Here is an 18,926-nt window from a genome sequence, read left to right as displayed (position 1 = left end):
TTGCACTTTTGGTATACTGAAATGGTTTCCACAGAAGTCTTCCTCAGGCCTGTTATTATTCAGTCTTTTCCAAATTATCTTGTCCAGTGAATTAGAGAAATCATTTATTAACTGAAGAGGATACTAAAGAGGTAAGTGCTGCAAGCACTCTGGAGACTTAAGATTTGAGAATAATCTTAGCAAATTAAGGAGTAGCTGGGAAAAAAAGACAGGATAAAATTCAATACCGACAAATGAAAAGTACTAGCCTTAGGAGGGAATAATCAACAGCACAGAGCAGAGTACACAATAAGGAATGCCTGGCTGGCAGCAGCACTGGAGAAAAGAATAACAGAACCAGGGGCTGCAGAGAATCTCTTAGCATAAATCAGCACTGTTGTTCTCATGCAACACGCTGTGTCTCAGAAATATATCTGTATTTTAAATACACACTTATTTACATGGATACATCCACTAAGAGGAATGTGCTAGTCTTGGCTGGGATAGAGTTAATTCTCTTCATAGTAGCTGGTGCGGGTTTATGTTTTGGATTTGTGCAGAAAACAGTGTTGATAACAGAGGGATGTTTTAGTTACTGCTGAGCAGTGCCTTCACCCCACCAGTGAGGAGGCCAGGGGTGCACAAGAAGCTGGGAGGGGACACAGCCAGGACAGCTGACCCCAATTGACCAACGGGATATCCCAGACCTGATGGCATCATGCTCAGTGAATAAAGCTGGGGGAAAGAAGAAGGAAGGGGGGACGTTCCAAGTGATTGTGTTTGTGTTCCCAAGTCACTGTTACACTTGATGGAGCCCTGTTGTCCTGCAGATGCCTAAACACTTGCCTGCTCATGGGAGGAGGTCAATGAGTTCCTTGGTTTGCTTTGCTTGTGAGTGCAGCTTTTGCTCTGCTTCTTAAAATCTATCTCAACCCACGAGTTTTCCCTTGTACCCTTCCAATTCTCTCCACCATCCCATCAGGGTGAGGAGTGAGCGAGCAGCTGGATGGGGCCGAGCTGCCGGCTGGGGTTAAGCCATGACAAGGTGAGTCACATAATCACAGAGAAGACAAATGACGCAACCTCTCCACGCTATGTAAAATGGCAACATTTAGGCTGCCTGATACCCTGTGCCCAGCTCTAAGGTCTTCAAGTAAGAAGTGAGCTAATTAGACAGACCAGGAAAGTGCAATATAATCAGAAACTTAAACCAAATTGCCTTTAAGGGAAAAGTGAAAGGACCAGTGTTTAGTCTAAGGAAAAGATAAGGCAGACAAATAGCAGTCTTCAAATATGTATGTTTGCTGCAAAGAGGAAAGGAGTAAATTGTTCTGCGTGTCCACTGGGTATAAGAAAAGAAGCAATAGGCTTAAGTTGCATCAAGGTTAGATATTAGGAAGCACTTCATTATACTGAAGATAGGGAACACAATCATAGACTGCCTGAGGGGCTCAAGGAATCTCCACTGCTGGAGGCCTTTGAGCAAAGGTTACAGAAACACCCCTCAGCAGTGGGTTAGAGCTGATCCTGCCCCAAGGCAGGTCCTGACCTCTTTAGGTTTCTTCCATTTCGGATTCCTGGGAAGCTTTTTTATTTTTTGACAGCCTTGCTGAAGAGGAAGGAAATTGTAGTCAGCATTTAAAGCAGGAAAACGTCTACTCTATTTATGCCACAAAGCATACTGTTAATAAATCCAATTATGTTTACGATCTTTTAATGGCACCACTTATGTCATAAAGATCCATCTTTGAAAGTACAAATAAATATCTCTGCCCTACAGTATAACACAACAGTGTGAAAGCAACCTTTTACAAAATTCCAACTCACTGTTATTGGCCCTAACTACAATAATCTCAAAGCTAACTATAATATAAAGAACACCAAACCCAGATGTTTTTCTTTATCAAAATTCTACCATTTGTATTCTTTATAATCTTTTCACATTTTGTGTTTCACAAGCATCCATACCTACAGGAAGGCTGGAGAGGGACTTTTTACAAGAACATTCAGTGACAGGACAAAGTGAAATGGATTTAAATCGTAGGAGAACAGGTTTAGATTGGATCTTAGAAAGAAATTATTCATCACAAAGGTGGCAAGACTCTGGAATAGATTGCCCAGAGACGTTGTGGATGCCCCCTCCCTGGAGATGTTCCAGGCTAGATGAGGCCTTGAGCAACCTGGTCTAGTCAAGGGCATCCCTGCCCATGGCAGGGAGGTTGGATTAGATGATCTCTAAGATCCCTTCCAACTTAAGACATTCCATGATTCTACGATTCCTTTCCTTGTTTACTGCTAGCAACAGGAACAGAGGGAAGTTCTGATGACACAGTAGCACATTTGTGGAGCGGTTACCAGAAAAAGATGCATTTAAAAATGGAACAATCATTCAGCATGCTTCCTCCAGACTCTTTCTACCAACCTTTAAGCAGCCAGTTGAAGCATCTACACTGACAACACAGTGGTCTCGGACAACCAAGATCAGCAGAGACAAACACATTTCTCTCTCCCATGGATTTCACCTTATTATTAAACATACAACCCAGTTCAAATCCAACTCCATCTGCTTGATTTGTGTTGCCACTTCAGACGGACAGATTTCAGATGAAAAAAAGATGGAGTTGACACATGAGAGAACAGAGAACACCTCAGTCTTGTACGGTAGTGGGAAGACAGTCAAAGGTCTACATGTCCCCATTCCCAAAGGAAGGTCTTAGTTGGAGTGTAAGACAGTGGAGAGTGGCCCCAGAGAAATCCTCATCTACCTTGTCACAGACTTCCTATTTCCCATCTCTCACATCAGCATTTCAGGCCCCTCCAGGTCTCCCAAGTCTAGGATCCAGAGCTCTATCTGCAAATGCTCCTACCCCAAAGCCTTTCCCATCCCACCACAGCATTCATCCTCCTTGTTAAACCAGCTCAGAGCCCATTTGATCCACTCAGACCCTTTGTAGTCCCATCCTGCTGCAAGTCCCCCTCTCCATACAGCTCCCAACATTGCTCCTTGTCTCCAAAGCTCGAATCTCTTGATCATGCAGTAGCCAGAGGCAGGCATGCCCATCTCTTCCCAACTTTGAAACTGCAAACTCAAAGAAACACAGACAGAGCGATGTTATCAGAAGCCTGCGGGAACAGTGCTCCAAGGAATGAAAATGCATGTCCAGCAAACACATCGCAGTATCACTTCTAATGATGGCCTGGGATCAATCATGTTGGTGAAGTTTTCTCTTCAGCAGCTAATGAATGCTCTTGTGGCAGGCAATAATAACGGCACACGCTTCTACAAACTGCAAGAACATCACCAGTACAGCTGACAGAATTTTGGCCCATCTCCTAATTTCCCCAATGTCTCTAACTGCTGCTTCTCTTTACACCCTATCTGGCCAGTTGTAAGATATTCCTGTACTACCATCTTTTTTCTTTTACTATTCATAGAGAAATGTCATCCAGAATGTGCTTCTTATCAGAAGAATCCACTTTAGTAGACCTTACTACTCCAAAAGGATTCTGTGTATCAGTAGCCTAAAGCTACTGTACCGTTTCAAAGCACAGATTCTCCCCCACGGACTCTCAGTGGAGGCAGAAGATGGAGATCCATGAGGCAACAAACATGCAAGGGTCAACGTGTCGGAAACCATGGAAGTGCCCAGGAAAGGTCATGTAAGGGTTAGAACTTCACCCCTCAGAAGGCTGCAGGATCAGTAACCCATCTGCAGTGCATTTACAGCAATGCACGCTGCATGGGCAACAAACAGGAGGAGCTGGAGGCCACTGTGCAGCAAGAAAACAATAACATAGACGCCATAATGGAAACATGGTAGGATGACTTGCACAACTGCAGTGCTCTAGGTTGGGTGTTCGGAAAAAGTGCATCGCCAAAAGGGCTGTCAAGCACTGGAGCAGGCTGTCCGGGGAAGTGGCTAAGCCACCAGCTTTGGAAGTATTTAAAAGACATGTAGGTGTGGTGCTTGGAGACATGGTTTAGTGGTGGACTTGGCATCACTAGGTTAACGCTTGGACTCGATGATCTTAAAGGTCTTTGCCAACTGAAATGATCCTGTGACTCTATGATGGCTCTTCAAACTAGTAAATAAATAACAATTCTAGTCCTGAGATACTACTAGATATGTTACTCTATTTATCTAGGCAAATATAGCTATACATACACATGAAACACGCTATAATTCATTAAAAAATATTTTCATACATTAGCAAAAGAATTAAAAACATAAAACTAGAGGAGGAATCATTTTTATGTCTTGTTATTGCAAGTTGTGCATCTATTTGTGTCACAAAGAATATTTTCTTCTTCCAATAGCGTAGGCCAAGATTTCACAAAAATAGAAAAAAAATATACCAGTCTTTGCTTGGCAAACTTTTCCCAAAGGTTTCTCATTTTTATATGGGAAATCAATTTGCATCACTGATGATATCATTCAAATCAGACAGCACTATGTGGTTAGAAGGTAATTTACTTTTCTGCTGAAGCAATTTGATACTTGTTCTGATTTGTGATTTTCATTTTGTTTGTTAATGAAAAAAATTAATGAGCAATGTTACTGGAAACACAATTCAAAGCTTTAGCATTATTAAATATGTTTGTAATACACCGTACATTATGTTGATTGCACAGTTGGAGCCAAAGCCTTGGCAGTCAAGCCACCAGTCAATCATTCAGACAGACAATGAACTCATAGAGCGGGTGTTTTGCACATACCTTTGCACTGATTGGTGTTTTTGTCAAGAATTGCCTTAGTGGATACAATTTTCCCATACCTGCAGAGAAAACAAAACCCAGAAATACACGTTATTAAAATATAATAACGTACACAGCTATTTTTGCACATGTATACTAGTAAGAGATCTAGTGCTCTTGAAGAATGTTTGCCTGATTCCTGGAGAGGTTCTTTCTGTCACTGTGGTTCAATAAACACGTTTAGAGTTCTCCTGAAAAGCACGGGTTGTTTGCTACACCCTGCCCTTCTCTGGTCACAACTCTGCACTGCCAGCCCAAGTGCTATCACAGTAAGGATTTTAGGACATCAGCACATGTAGAAGGGTTTCTTTGGTTAAATTAAATAGGTTTGCTTAATTTTTTTTTCATTTTTAGCTGCCAAACAAGGTTTGTTTTAATACAGATAGATCAGATTCCTCAAAAAACCCCAAAACCCACAGGCAAATTTTTTACATGCATTCACACACAACTGTGCTCACATGTGCACCCATGCCCATGCACATACACTAAAATTCTAGTTTATATAAACAGAACCTTTGAGATTTATGTGCATCTCCTAGCTCTTTTCAAGATTAATGTCAATCTTAACTTGAATTTATATCACTTCCCATAGATATCATGGCATTGCACTGCCATTTGATAGACATGATGAAGAGGGAATTCAGGCAGCTACAACTTGTTGCATTAAGCAACTAGACCATAAAATCGGTGTCTGTCTTTACTTCACAGAGCTTAAGATCAAAAATGCAGACTTAACAGTATCACAAAACCCTGGTAAAAGATGGCAGAAGATTGCATTTATGGCTGAATATAAGACTTCAGGGGAATAAGGAAAATAATTTTATTTCTCAAGTCACTGATATGTCTTGGTCTCTGCATCACTGAAAAGAACTTCTAAAATGTTCTTACCTAGTTTTTTTTTGGGCTTCATTTGGAAGACTTTGCCATGGAACATAACTTTTACCATCAATACAGTACATATTTCTATAAAAGTTTATAATAAATTTGTACCTGTTAATGGCAAAGCAGCACCCATAGAAAATAACCAACAGTTCATCAATTACAAACCACTGAAATGTACAGCAGAATGACTTGTTTAATATTTATTAACAGCAATACAAATTTGATGTTAGTGACTTCTGCTTGAAGTCCAGAAACGAGGATGTGGAAGACCTGGATGTAATTCTCTTTGCCTCAGGAGGAAACCCGTGCCTTCTACTACACAGAAAAAGACTCTAGGGCCAGCTAGAGCACTGTACCACATATATTTCACACTCTTCTCTGTCCTATCAGTCTGTAAACATATTCAGTAGAACAGGAAAGAAAAACAACAACAGCAACAAAAAACCCCAAACAGACAGTGAGCCAAAGAGGGAATGATACCATCATTCACAGGGGAAAAAGGGTATTTGGGTTTCAGTCTGGGACCCAAAACACACTTAAGTATCTCATGAAGGGGGAGCAGCACCAACAGCAAAGGCTGGGAACAGCCTCCCCCAACCACACTCTTCAGTGCCAGCAAAGAAGATCTGCGGCAATTTCATGCCTGACAAAGTTCTCAGCTGAAGTTCCCACACTGCGAGTGGCACGTAACCACTCGGCTTCAGATAAAGGCCGCTGTCTCTCCATCTCTGTTTTCAGGACTGATGCAAAGTGAGACTTTCCATTTCACTGTTTTTCCTTTCCCTAAGAACCCACAAAAGCATTTATTTCCATTTGACTTTCATTCGGGGGAAGAAAAACATGTTTTGCTTTGTTTTATTTCAGACTGAAAACAGTCAGGAGGAGAGCAAACTGACCTAAAGGCATTAACTGCTTGAGGAATCAAAGCTGAACCCCAATTCAACCATCTTTTAGGAAGCAAAAAAGTTGTACAAGCCTTCCTCCCCACTTTTTTTGCATAACCCATTTTACACTCCATTATGATGGGTACGTGGGCAAGTAATTGTGGATCTATTTTGCTATAGCTGGCTCAGCTCCAAACACATACATAATAGATTTATTGTTAACCATGAGATCACATGCTTTTCTAACCTCAGGTGTTTCCAGAATTGGGGCCTTTATACTCACTTATGTTCCACTTAATTTTATAATTCTTCATGGTAATACCTGAAGTTGACTTTGGCCCTGAAGACATTGGAGCACATATCTCAAGAAGGCAAAGCCAAATTCTCTGCCGGTGTGATTTACAGTTGTTAAGTGGGCCAACCTACCCAGCAGGAAATTTGGCCCACGCAGTGAATCTTCATTTATTTGATTTATTTAAATTTAAAATCAAATACATGAAAAACATGCAAAAACATGCCTATCTCGTACAGTAAAGGGCCTCTGACAGATATATGGCTAAAGAATCCAGCAAAAATCAGCGGCTAACCCACAACAACCTCAAACAAAACACAACCCCTACCTAAACTTCCGCCAAAAAAAACTAACACCCAGCCTCCATTTCAGTCCAGCCACTCCTAATGAATCGATATGTTGTTTCATCCAAGTCATGTGAGAGCTAAAATTTAACATTTCTTGCCAGCAGAGACAGGCACTTGTGGTTCCACTGCTTTTATTACAGATTTCCCAGAGTTATTTGCTACATATTGTGATCCTGCAAACACTTAGTTACACCACAGGTTTTACTCACAGAAGCAATTCTGTTCAGTTCAGAGGAGATTTCCTCCTGCATGTAAAGTTATGGGCGCACCTTCCCATTTGAAAAACAAGACATCAGAGCGGTAAGAGGCACCACAACAACAAACACTGTTATAGGCAATTAGCCATATGCAGGCGATTTAAGCTACCGCTGTAAACACTGAGCGCTACCACAAAAAAGTAATTGGAATTAATTTGGACACTGTTTTCCTAAATATTTCAAGTAATTATTTTACAGTAATCAGAACATCAGTTCTGATGAAGAATCTTAGTTTGTGTGCTGCATGAAATCAGGAAAGTATTTTGTTCCTACAAATGTAGTTCTGTTTCTTTCTTGCATGTATGGAAAGTGCTATTAGGTTACGTCTCCTCTCCAAAGATGTTTGGTTTTCTGTTTGTGTGAACAGTAATTATGATTTTATTCACCCAGAAGTACCAAAAATGTATTCTTCAGTGGGAATGCCCACAGAAATAAGGATAAAATGCACCACAAAAGCTGGCCTATTGTTTTCATATATTTAAATGGAAATTACTATAAAATTCAACAGCCTGCACACCTCTGTTCTGCAAACCAATGGAATCATTAACGTAAAAAGTACCAGATATGGTTTGCTTGTGATGAGAAAATACAGGCACTGTTGAATTTCCTATGACTATGAACGTATTCTGTCAAAGATTTCGAATCAAAAATTTCAGTCAGAAAAAGATAATTGTGGAATTAAGTTCATTTCATTACCTTATTACTAAGCTTTCAACATAATGACTGTATCATTAAGAACAACCTACTGCATCACAGTATCCAACGGAATAGGTGTAATGAATCTGTGAGACTGCTACCTCAAGAATGTGTCTCTTGAACATCTGAAACGAAATTGCTTCTCAAAACATTTACATACATATATGTGCTGTTTTTCTTTACATTCTTCATGAAGTGTTATCTAAATGCATAGTAAAATACAAATAAAATTCTTTACATGCTTTTTTAATACAAATCCTTTTAATTCCTTATATTCAATTATGCTTTTAATGTTTTTCCTATGTAATAATTTTCATTTAAAACCAGGCAGTTAGATATTTCAGACCTTCAATGTCAGGAGCAACTACACAGACCAGGACTTCAACTCATTAAAGAAGGACCTGTGCAGTGAGACGGTGACTAGCTGTCATGATTGTTTCTCATAATACCTAAGGACTGCCAAGAAAATTATAAGATTTAAAATCTGCCAAAGGTGGTACTTCCCCAGAATGGAGAGTTACTTGTGAAACTCATTGCCACAGCCCATGTTGATGGCCCACAGAGTACATCTCTACAAAAACAAAGCTATCAAATCGCTTCTAGGATGGAAAACCTGTCATGAAACTAAAAGCGAAGACAAATTTGAGCCCCTGAAAGTCACATACTGCCAGAAACCAGAAGAGGATACCAGAGCAGTAACATCACATGCTGTCCCTGTTTTAACATCAGGCACCTCCACATCTGCTGAAACAAATTCCTGTCTGACTCAGCCCGGGCATCCTTATATTCCAAGAAAACATTAATTTGGAAGAGGAAATACCTTCTTACAAACATAAACATCTTTACCTACTCTTGTATACTGCGATTTGGGGTGAAACTTTTCAAACCATCTGATATCCACTATTAAAATTACAAAGGTCACTTAAAACCACATCTCTTGCAAAGAGCGGTAGTGTGTGCCACGGCACATGGAGGGGAGGACTAAGGGAAGACCCCACAGTGCTGCGCACAGAGAAACAATCTCCCTGCTTAGCCCCAGCTACCAGAATTCTGTCAAAAACTTCTGTCTCGAGCTCCAGTCCCACCGTACCCCACTGCAACCCTCAATGTACATCAAAGTTGCAGTGTCAGTAGATCATTCCCAGAGCTTGTGGGCAGGCAGTCGATCAGCACTTAGGCTGCAGACAAAGTTTGACCCAGAGGTTCCTGGGAAGTTATTTGATAACTGCTGTTAAAACAGAGACAGTTCCTGAAGGAAGCACTTCAGCTGCAAGTGATACTACTTGCAGGATGCGTGAACCTTACCCACTCCCCACACCAACCCCAAACTCATGGGAATTTGCTGTCTCACAGCACACACAGAATTCAAGTAATTTTCTGCTTCTGTCTGCAGGAGGCTGAGGGTGGAGGGAAGGCAAGTGGAAAGCTAGAGTTTAGCAGGCAAGCGAGATTCAGCCGAGGACTAGCTCAAAGCAGAGAAACTAGGTGCCACCCACCCCAGGCAATACACTGAGATGGTAAACCAGTGGAGGGACAGTCACCCCTGAGAGCTGCTGGGTCAAACAAGGGATTTCCTGGGAGGCCAGACTGGTTCAGGCCACTCAAAATTTTTCATCTTTCAACATTGTTATGGCAAACAAAAGCCTCTGGGATAAGTCTTATTCTGCCCTTCACTCAGCGTCTGGGCTGGTCACAGCAAGTTCCATAACACAAAATGGGCACCAGATCAGACAGGTCAGGTCTCTCAGCACTCGCTCGAGTCAGGGCTACACACACAGCTCCATCCTCATCGGGAAGGCAGCAGGTGCACAGGCGTGCACAATACATGTAGCTTTTGCCCAATTCCAGTTATTGCCTGTATGCTTTAAGTCAATGTGACACTTGGGATTTAAACCTGAATCACCGGTGTACAGAATTCTTCCCTGCTTAGTTAAACCAATGGAGCTACCATGTAATTTCCAAGTTCAGAGCTTAATAATTATATCCTCAGCATTAGGGTTCACTCAAGGCACCACGCATTGCTCAGAGCACAATTCACCCAACTGAAAACAGTCTGCATTTCTGGGCATTTAGGTAATATATGCTTTTATCTTGAGAACTTTTGTACTGAGATGAATTTGACCAGCAGTAATTGGATTTAGATAAGCAACTCTGAGGCTCTTTCATTCTTGTGAATTAATATATAAATAGCATAACTGTGTTTATTTTGTTTAAAGCAAACTCTATTAGGAAAATCATGGACTTCAGTAGGGAGGAAAAAAAGCCTGCATTACGAAGGCCTAAAGTTCAGAAGGAACTGCTGTTGGGTTTCTAAGAGAGATGTTATTCTTATAATAACCACACGAACTTAAAACATCCAAATACACGCAAAAGGGAAATTCACTCAGAAAGAAAATTCTGATTTGCATGATCAGTTCTGGACATTTCAATGACTGCAAGACTTCGCTGCACATATTTTTCTCAAAAAAAAGCCACGCTACTATTTTATCCATTAACCAGGTCTGAGCTGCTTTGTTGTTTTTTCTCATAATTAAAAAAATGTAAAAAAATGTTTTGTGTATTCACACAAAAGTACAACATCAAAATTCATGCAGTTTAGAGCACCTTTTGATCTTCACAGATCAGCACATGGCTTGGGGAACAAACAGAAAGAGGCAGTTGCAGGGAACTGACTGTACTTAGGTAAGAGTTTAACATTTGGCTGCTCTGTCTTCACTACTTACCTCAGTCTGGCTGTCAAGTTCACAGAAATTATTCCTTTGCTAAATATAATACAAGTTATTACAGCAATTTACTTGTCCATGAGTTTCAAAAACACCACAAAAAAATGGAGGGAGGCCTCTTAAATCCCATAAAGGCAGGTGTTGCTCAGCAATTTTGAAACTCAAACTCTGTATTTCTGTTCCTAACTATGCAGTTAGGAGACCAGCTTTAAGCAGACAGTAATGAATATCGTAACATCTATGAGAAGTGAATTTTCAAGAGAATGCAAGCTCATGAACCACTTGAAAGAATGTATACGTATTCAGTAATATCTTCTGGTAAAGGTATTTACTACTAAGGGTGTAGTGAGGCGACTCATACATGGACCTATTATTCACCATCACCTCATGTCCACTAAAAATACATTTTTCAGAAGCAGAAGCTACAAACACCATAAAATAACTATACACACATGTCTGTGAACGCTACTATTGCTTTAGGCAAATAAGACCTAAAATCATATTATTCTCTTGAATAACAGCTCCAAGTTAGGAGGAAAGAACCTGTAAGGCTATTTCAGATTACGGATCATGCCATTTACTTTACACTGCATTTTCAGATCATATTCAGAAATCCTGCTTTTCAGGAGAAGATACAAGAACCATTTAGCTCAAATCACAGGCCTCTAATACAGCCCTGGAGCAGTTGTGGTAGGTCCTTTGGTGCTTTTTTATGGAAAAAAAATGTAAAACTCGGTAGTTTTAGTGGCTTGCTTCTTGTAAAATTTCAACAACCTAGGTCAGAGAATACTGTAAACCTCTTAAAATGTGTGGTGTAGAAAGACCTACAACCAAAAAGTCCCTCTGCTCTTAAAATGCTAGATTTTCTTTCCAGTGTCCCTAAAACCTACTGCTATTACAGCCCTGGAATGCATCTTGCCTTCATCTTCACTAAAATGATAGAGGCATTTCACATGCAAGTTAGAAAATGTATTTAAAAGACAAGGCAGGTATTTACTGAAAAAGACAGAGTCATATTTCCTATTCAAACTAATTAGCATTCATACACTTAAACATTATATGCACATTCACCTCTGGAAAAACAGTCCCCTGTGACAGTGTACAGGCTCTGGGGACTTATTGCAATTGTTTTTAGTACTTGGGAAATTGAGTCAGGTAAAACAGAATTTGAAGTAAATGAAAAGTAAACAGATACTAAATTTCTGGAAATAGAAAGAACTTGAACTTCCAGACCTGTGAGAAGTATATCACTTTAGTAGTTCAAATGTAACCAAAGGTAACTTTTCCTGTAGCCTTGGTTCCTTCCTTGCCAAAATAAAAAAAAAAAAAAATTCTGTCTGTATGTAAATGAAAATAAGTGGCTTGATCCAACACTTTCAGAAATCAAAGGCATTTTTTTCATTGCCTTCAGTAGGTACAAGCACAAATCCTATTCACAGCGCTTATTAGAAGGCTACAGATTTGTCACACTCTTGATACCCAAGACAGAATAAAATGCCACTTACTAAAGTGGCACTCCACACAAAAGCCTGACATTTTACAGTGGTTTTCCCCAGTTTATTGTAAGAAAGACACTTGGCTTTTAGCTGCAGTTTTTATTCTAAACATTGTTTATTCTGAATTAGAGCTATATATCATATTCAAATTATATCTGTATGTTTGAATATTGAAGCTATTTAAGACTATTTAAAACATGATTACATTACTGTATATCATATTTAAATAAAAATTCTGACATTTATATTTTTGCTTTGATAGAAAGCTATGTTTTTCCCTCACAGTTCTGCAATGACAAATAACCAGTGTTAATAATTAATTACCAAAATATTCTACAGTTGCTAAATTAAGTATGGAAAAAGAAATTCATACACACATTAATAACTATGATTTTGTGCAGAACACTTCAGTCCTTCTGGGCCATCATTAAATCTTCAACTACTAATTATTCTATATTTGTAAAAATTCAGATGTCTTAAAAAAAAAAATGTAACTTTTGTTTGCAGACACTTAGCAGTGCTGCTAACTTTTCTGTATAATGATAGGCTGCATTATTGGAAAGACAGCTTAGGGATTTGCAAACCTTCACAGAATGAAATGTGGTTTACAGCAGCCTGCCACAAATGATAATGCCAGGCATATCCTAATTTTCAAAGGAGGATGGGGGGGAATTAAAAAAACCCAAAAATTCCAAACCTATCTTTTCAACTATAAAGACATTGCTCATCAGCAATGGAAGAAAATTAAGCAAACTTGAATTTCCTCTATCCAACAATTCAATTATTTCAGATATTGTGGAAATAACCTCCCCAACATACCATTTCAGTGTGTAGAATTTATTTACTTTGTATGTTCTTGCATGCTGTGCTGTCTTCTATCTGATTTCTCATTCACAGTCTTGCTTACTTACGGAGGATTCATTGTCAAATTACAGTTGGTATGAACCAGCGTGCCAGCATACCATGATATTAATCTCTGAAGTATTCAATCATTTAACAATAGCCTCATTATTCAAGAGAACTCTTGAGCGTTCAGCTTGTGCAGATTTTCTGACATTTCACTAAAACAAGTTAGTCTTAGCAGAATTCAATGTCTGCAACACACACACATATGTCTCAGTCAAATGGTTCCTCTCCAGTAATAGCCAATAAAAGAACAGAAAAAAAAGAAAAAAGCAAGGACTGCAGCTACCACCAGGGACCGTGAACTCAAACGGATAATGTAAAGCTAAAGCATTTTATAGAGTTCATACAGAATTAAATGTGAGTGATATTTCTTGACTTCACAGAACTCCCATTTCATTATTTACAAATTAGAAAAATCCAGGTACTTGGGATGTCTTTTGGAAACAACACAGTTTTGAGAGGAACTGTTTCTTCAGAGTTTTACATTGCAAATACACCTTTCAAGAACTACATCACAGAATTGCTTATTTTTCTTCCATATATTTATTTTAATCCTTTTATTTCCAGGGCTGGAATATCACAGCTGTATGCATTTTTCAAAGGCTGAACTCTTGACAACAGGGTGCAGAGAAGCACGTTTTTCTCTCCTGACATTTTCAAGGAGAAACAACAAGAGCGTGGATTTGGATTTTTATGATTGCGTGGACAGAAGTTCCCATCACTTTCCCAGGACTGGGACAGCATAGGCTTGTTTTGAGTTTCTTTGAATATTAACTCCACCAAGTAAATTTTTAACTCCACCAAGTAAATTTTTAAAAGTCAAATTTTTTTTTGTCCATTTATATGTGCCACTCTGCAACATAAAGACAGCCTCAGGAGAGAGTGTGAAAATGGATAAGCTCTTTGGCCATGATATTTTTCAACACGCACATGTACAGCTTGAGGCATGTAAGAAGCCCAGCTGAACTTAAAGAAGACAATCTACGTTTCTCAAGGTTAGAACGCATTTGTACGCTCACAAACTGTCATGCTTGTCTGGTGCGGAAAGCCTTCCCTAGGGGCCCAGCACAGTAAACAGTCTTAAGCAGGACATGCACGCGCATGTTTCCAGCCAGCAAGTGCTTTCCTTTCCCCAGTGCAAGGTCTGGAACTAGTAGAGCAATTAGTTTTAAGAGGACAAATCTGTTCTTGCTGGTAACTTACCACAACTCCCAGGAAAGGGCCCAAAAGCAAGTATTCTCCAAAACCTTTGCTTAGGTGATAGCTTTGCCAACAATAGATTTCCAACTAGGTGAAGCTGCCTAGCATGCAATGTAATTTATGAACAGTGTCTAAAATGTTCTATGTTTTTAAAAATCTGCAAGTAAATACAGCATGGAATTAAGCTACTTGTTGCAAAAACACATTTACAGGTGTAAAAGGATATCCAGTTTACAGCCTTTGTCTATCATATAAATCATTTCATTCTTTATTGTCCAAAGAAAGGTGGACTTAACTGAACATATGAGCCTCACAGAATCAGGCAGGTAAAAATCTTTGGAGAGGGAGAGCTAAAAAGCTTTTTAATAAAAAAAGTGCACTTTGGATCAGGCTCTTGGTTTTCAGAATCGTGGTGCCCTTTCCTTCTGCATCCAAAGGGCTGCGCCAATCTGCCCCCACAGAGCAACTGCCTCCTCGTTTTCTGTCTCTGAGTGCTGAAGTCACACTGTAAGACAACATCAAGGGGCAGGGAATATGGCGTAATTAGCATGTCTTGTAGTTCTCTGCTCATCAGACAGCATTTCTGAGCCTAAGACAAACCAAATCTTAGTCAACCAAAACCTCCACACTTGGGCTCTGTGCCAGCTGCTCTCGCTAGACACCTTGGCCATGAGTCCTCTACAGAAGAAAAGTCAATGCTGCCAATTGTGGTCTGCTGTGGTTCAGCTTGCATCCAGAAACAGCCAGCGTTGAGCAGGAAGGGGTTAGATAAGCCATGAGATTCACTAAATAAATACACTCTTCATGTACTTAGTGTCTTCTGTCCTTGAAAGGACGCTTGGTTGGTCCTGCTGGGCCGAACCCTGGATGGAGAGCTATGAAAAAAGATGTGCTATGTAGCCCATCCTTTCTGAAATATGCATGGGCAGTTCTGGAGGAAGGAACAAGAATTTAAATATTTTATGTTTCTGCTGAGAAATTTTACCCCCAGGAACAAAGGACTCACTGAAAAACACAGTGATCACATCTTGAAATCTGATCAGTAGCACTGGATTTGGAAGCAAACTAGCTTCAGTTGCTTGGAAGCCCTCAAGAAAAGACTTTTGTATATTACTGGCTTCAGGTGCCTTCAAATACACTAATTAAATAAGATACAGTCCTCCAACCATATAAAGGTACACACGGAAAAACTGAGACCACATTCTGAATATTGGGCATACCTTGAAAGAGAGAAAACAGTGCTTCACTGGCATAAATCCATAATTCTTCTGTAACTGGCCAAGGAGTAAAGTACTGACCATTCCTGTTGCTCTCTAACGCATCAAAAAGTTATGAAACTAACTTTTGGTATTAAAAATTATATAAGAAATTCATACATTTGAGATATTTTATCTTGCTTAGATATTTTGAGCCTTTGTGATAGATTTGGGTTGTATTTTCATGTGTCTGTTTACAGTCATGAAGGAGAGAAACCAACATTTTTTCTAAAACTGAAAGCGGAGATTCCCATCTTATCACATGCCTCAGGATCTAAGGGTTTAAGAAACAAATATTGTGAACCTTGCAATAAACTTCTGAGGGCTGGCAACACCAAGGGCAACATCTTCATCAAATATTAGTGAACATTCTCAACTAGGGAAAAAGCACTGCTTGGAAGCTGCATGTTTTAGGGCCCAGAAAACAACCTTGTGGAAGAAAAAAAAAATAAAATAATAACAATGAACAAATCCACCCTGTGTTCTACTCCCCACTTTATAAAAAGAGATGGTGTCAGCGCTGTGGCATTCATAAATCTTTAAATCCAAGATTTATGAATACCACAGTGCTAACATCCCTCAATTTACTACTACTATCCCACACATAAACGACATGTGTATCCTATATGGATAAACTATATTCCAGCAGCCAAAATATACTCTGTCAAATGTGCTGGGTTAAAAAAATTAGTACCATAAAATTAACAAAGATCACCTCCAGTGGCAAGCTGACTGCTTTTTGAAAATCTCATCAGAAGCAGAGACAGCACAAAACCCATGTAAAAAAGGACACAGTCAGTCTTCATGGTGTCGAAGACACATTCTACAAGAAACAGAGCTACAGTCTGCATACAGTGACAACTGCAAACAACTGAATTCATACTCTGGACAGGCCTGAATGCACTCAATGGCAGACTCATAAACCAAGCACTTGCAGTATCAGGTCACGTATTTATGCATTCCTGAAACATCTTATTCACCAACAGTGTTTGCCCACTTCCTCTTACTTACTCAGACCACGGGAGCTGCCGACTCTTTCCTTTTCTGCTGTTCAAGAAAGGAAGTTCTCAAAAAGACCAACATCTTGAATAAGAAGACAGAGCAAAAGAAAAGGTCTGCTCCAGCTATTCACTTCCCATATACCTCTGCCCTTCGCTTTCTTTGGGCTTGCTCCACAGACCACTGGGATCAAGAGAAAGACCTATGGATTTGCCCTTGTTCTGCAATTTCTGAGAGCCATTAAAAGCTACTGTACATTCAAGATTCCATTTTGTAAGACAGTTTCCTAGGTTTAGACTTCAGTTGCTTTTTGATTCCCACATTCTCAGGACAACAGCTCCTTTGTTCAAGCTTCCATATTTATGGGAATGTTATCTTATCTCTGGTTTAGCCTTTAATATTGAACAGATTCAGAAAAGAATCATCTTCTTGTTTGAGATGTAAAGATTTATGTCTGCTTACATTTTAAAGATATATAAACATACAAACATACTTACAAAATCTAAGCAAATTCACTCTTATTAGAGCTGTTATTTGAATGGTGCTATTTAACATCAGTTACAGTTTAGTTCCCTTATCCCCTGTGAAATATTTTTTTTTTCAAAATCTGTTAGGAGAGTGAAATGACAGCATCCTAGGGAAAACAAGCCTTCTTCCTGACCAGGAGCAGCAGAAGAGAGAGAAGTAAACCATTACAGCGTGGGGGAGGACTTTCATAGCCACTGGGCTATCCAAATTTGAGAGACACACTCAGTGCCATAGTGAAACTCTGTGATCCAGAGAAGAGACACAAATGTGTAAGAGTGGAGAACAACAGAAGAAAACGACCCCAGTATGAATCCCCAACTGTACCCACACACAGTGAGGAAACACAAGGACCTGTCCGTGCCCGACTCGTGTCAGTTCTGCAGGAGAGCATGGAGCTGGCTCAGGTAGCTTTAACTTAGTCCCAGGTTTGAGTGCACTGCTCTAAAACTCACAAGCATCTGCAATACAGATGCTCCTTCAAAAGTTAATTGCACAGTACTGACCCAGTTCTGCATGTTTGTTTTCTGCCTAAAAGAAAAAACACACTTTAACAAGGAATCACCATTTGTTTTAAATCCCAGGCAGCCTCATTTCCAACCCCTCCGTGTCACCCATCTCCAGAAGGCCATTCTCTCTCCCATCTCTAAGACTGGCATGTTCCAGACAGACCCGCCCAATCTTGACATGGGCTGGGGGGGGAAATCCACCTTGAACAGAAAGCCTTTTGAGTCGTCCCTCACTTTTGAAGCCTTTGTACTTTTTAATCTCTGCTCTGTAAATTTTGTCTCCCCTTCCCCCCCCGCCTCTCTTCAGTGGAAATTTTCTACTCTTTACAAGCCCTGCTCTCTGCAGAAAATTGATTTCCCCTAGGATACAGCCATTCTACTGTTCTATGCATGGTCATTAATGACCATCCTGTTCACCACAGAGACAGACACGGTGGCACTCCTCCCCAGCTCCTCAGCACAGAAAGCGCACAGGGGAAATAACAGAACAACCTCAGAGCTTAACCATACCAAGAGTTCATCATCTCCAGAAAATACCATATAAAATCTCCAAATGAGCTATTATAAAATAATTCTCACTGGTTTCTGTCATTCTTTACTTCCATTGCACTAGATTAAAATTCTTCTACCTTCCCCCAACAACGATCGTCACGCAGTTCCCTCTCTACCAGGCCTATGTGGAAATGAACTCTAACTCAGATATGACTTGAATTCATATTGGTTTTACCTGGTCACTGGTATCAGGATATCCAAGGCCAGAATGCATTTCAGCCCAGCGTGTAAAAACTTCCTGAAGATGTGAGAAAATATCTGCGTGCTGCATTTTTTTGCTGTTTTAGCTGCTTTGGAATCAGCGCAACCTGTTGCCTTCACCATCTCTGGAAGATCTGCAAATTTCACATTAGATTGCAGTAAAGTCCGATCCTTGGAGTGACAGACAATTCTCCCCTTTGGTCTTGGACAATGGGTAAAATAAAACTACTGTACTCGCAAAACAGCTTAAGCCCTCTCTATATGTGGACAGACTGTAAACTGACTCCCTGCCTCTTCCTTGACCCACAGCATCCTTACAAGAACTTCCCCTTATCCCTGCTGGTACAGGGAGGTACAGTGGAGGACTGGAAGACACAAGGAAGAAGATAGGGTAGTCAACACCTTTTCCTCCATTTCTGATAAGGGATTTTTATGTGATGAAATTAATCTTTCTTATTGACTTGCA

At 40.0% G+C, this 18,926-nt stretch overlaps 1 protein-coding gene across 1 annotated transcript in view; it reads right to left on the bottom strand.

The window, feature by feature from the left end:
* LOC104272109 (RNA-binding motif, single-stranded-interacting protein 3) overlaps positions 1–18,926 on the bottom strand; it is a gene marked incomplete at its 3' end in the record, with an annotated part of 320,963 nt that overhangs the window by 289,020 nt on the left and 13,017 nt on the right. Inside the window, exon 2 of the mRNA XM_009867013.1 lies at positions 4,697–4,755. Coding sequence (XP_009865315.1) covers positions 4,697–4,755 — 59 coding nt within the window. The remainder of the gene's footprint in view (positions 1–4,696; positions 4,756–18,926) is intronic.

This window comes from Apaloderma vittatum, unplaced genomic scaffold (genome assembly GCF_000703405.1).
Source record: "Apaloderma vittatum isolate BGI_N311 unplaced genomic scaffold, ASM70340v1 scaffold3743, whole genome shotgun sequence".
Taxonomy (NCBI): domain Eukaryota; kingdom Metazoa; phylum Chordata; class Aves; order Trogoniformes; family Trogonidae; genus Apaloderma; species Apaloderma vittatum.
The sequence above is the reverse complement of the archived record's forward strand: the minus strand, read 5'-3'. Positions and strand labels throughout refer to the sequence as shown.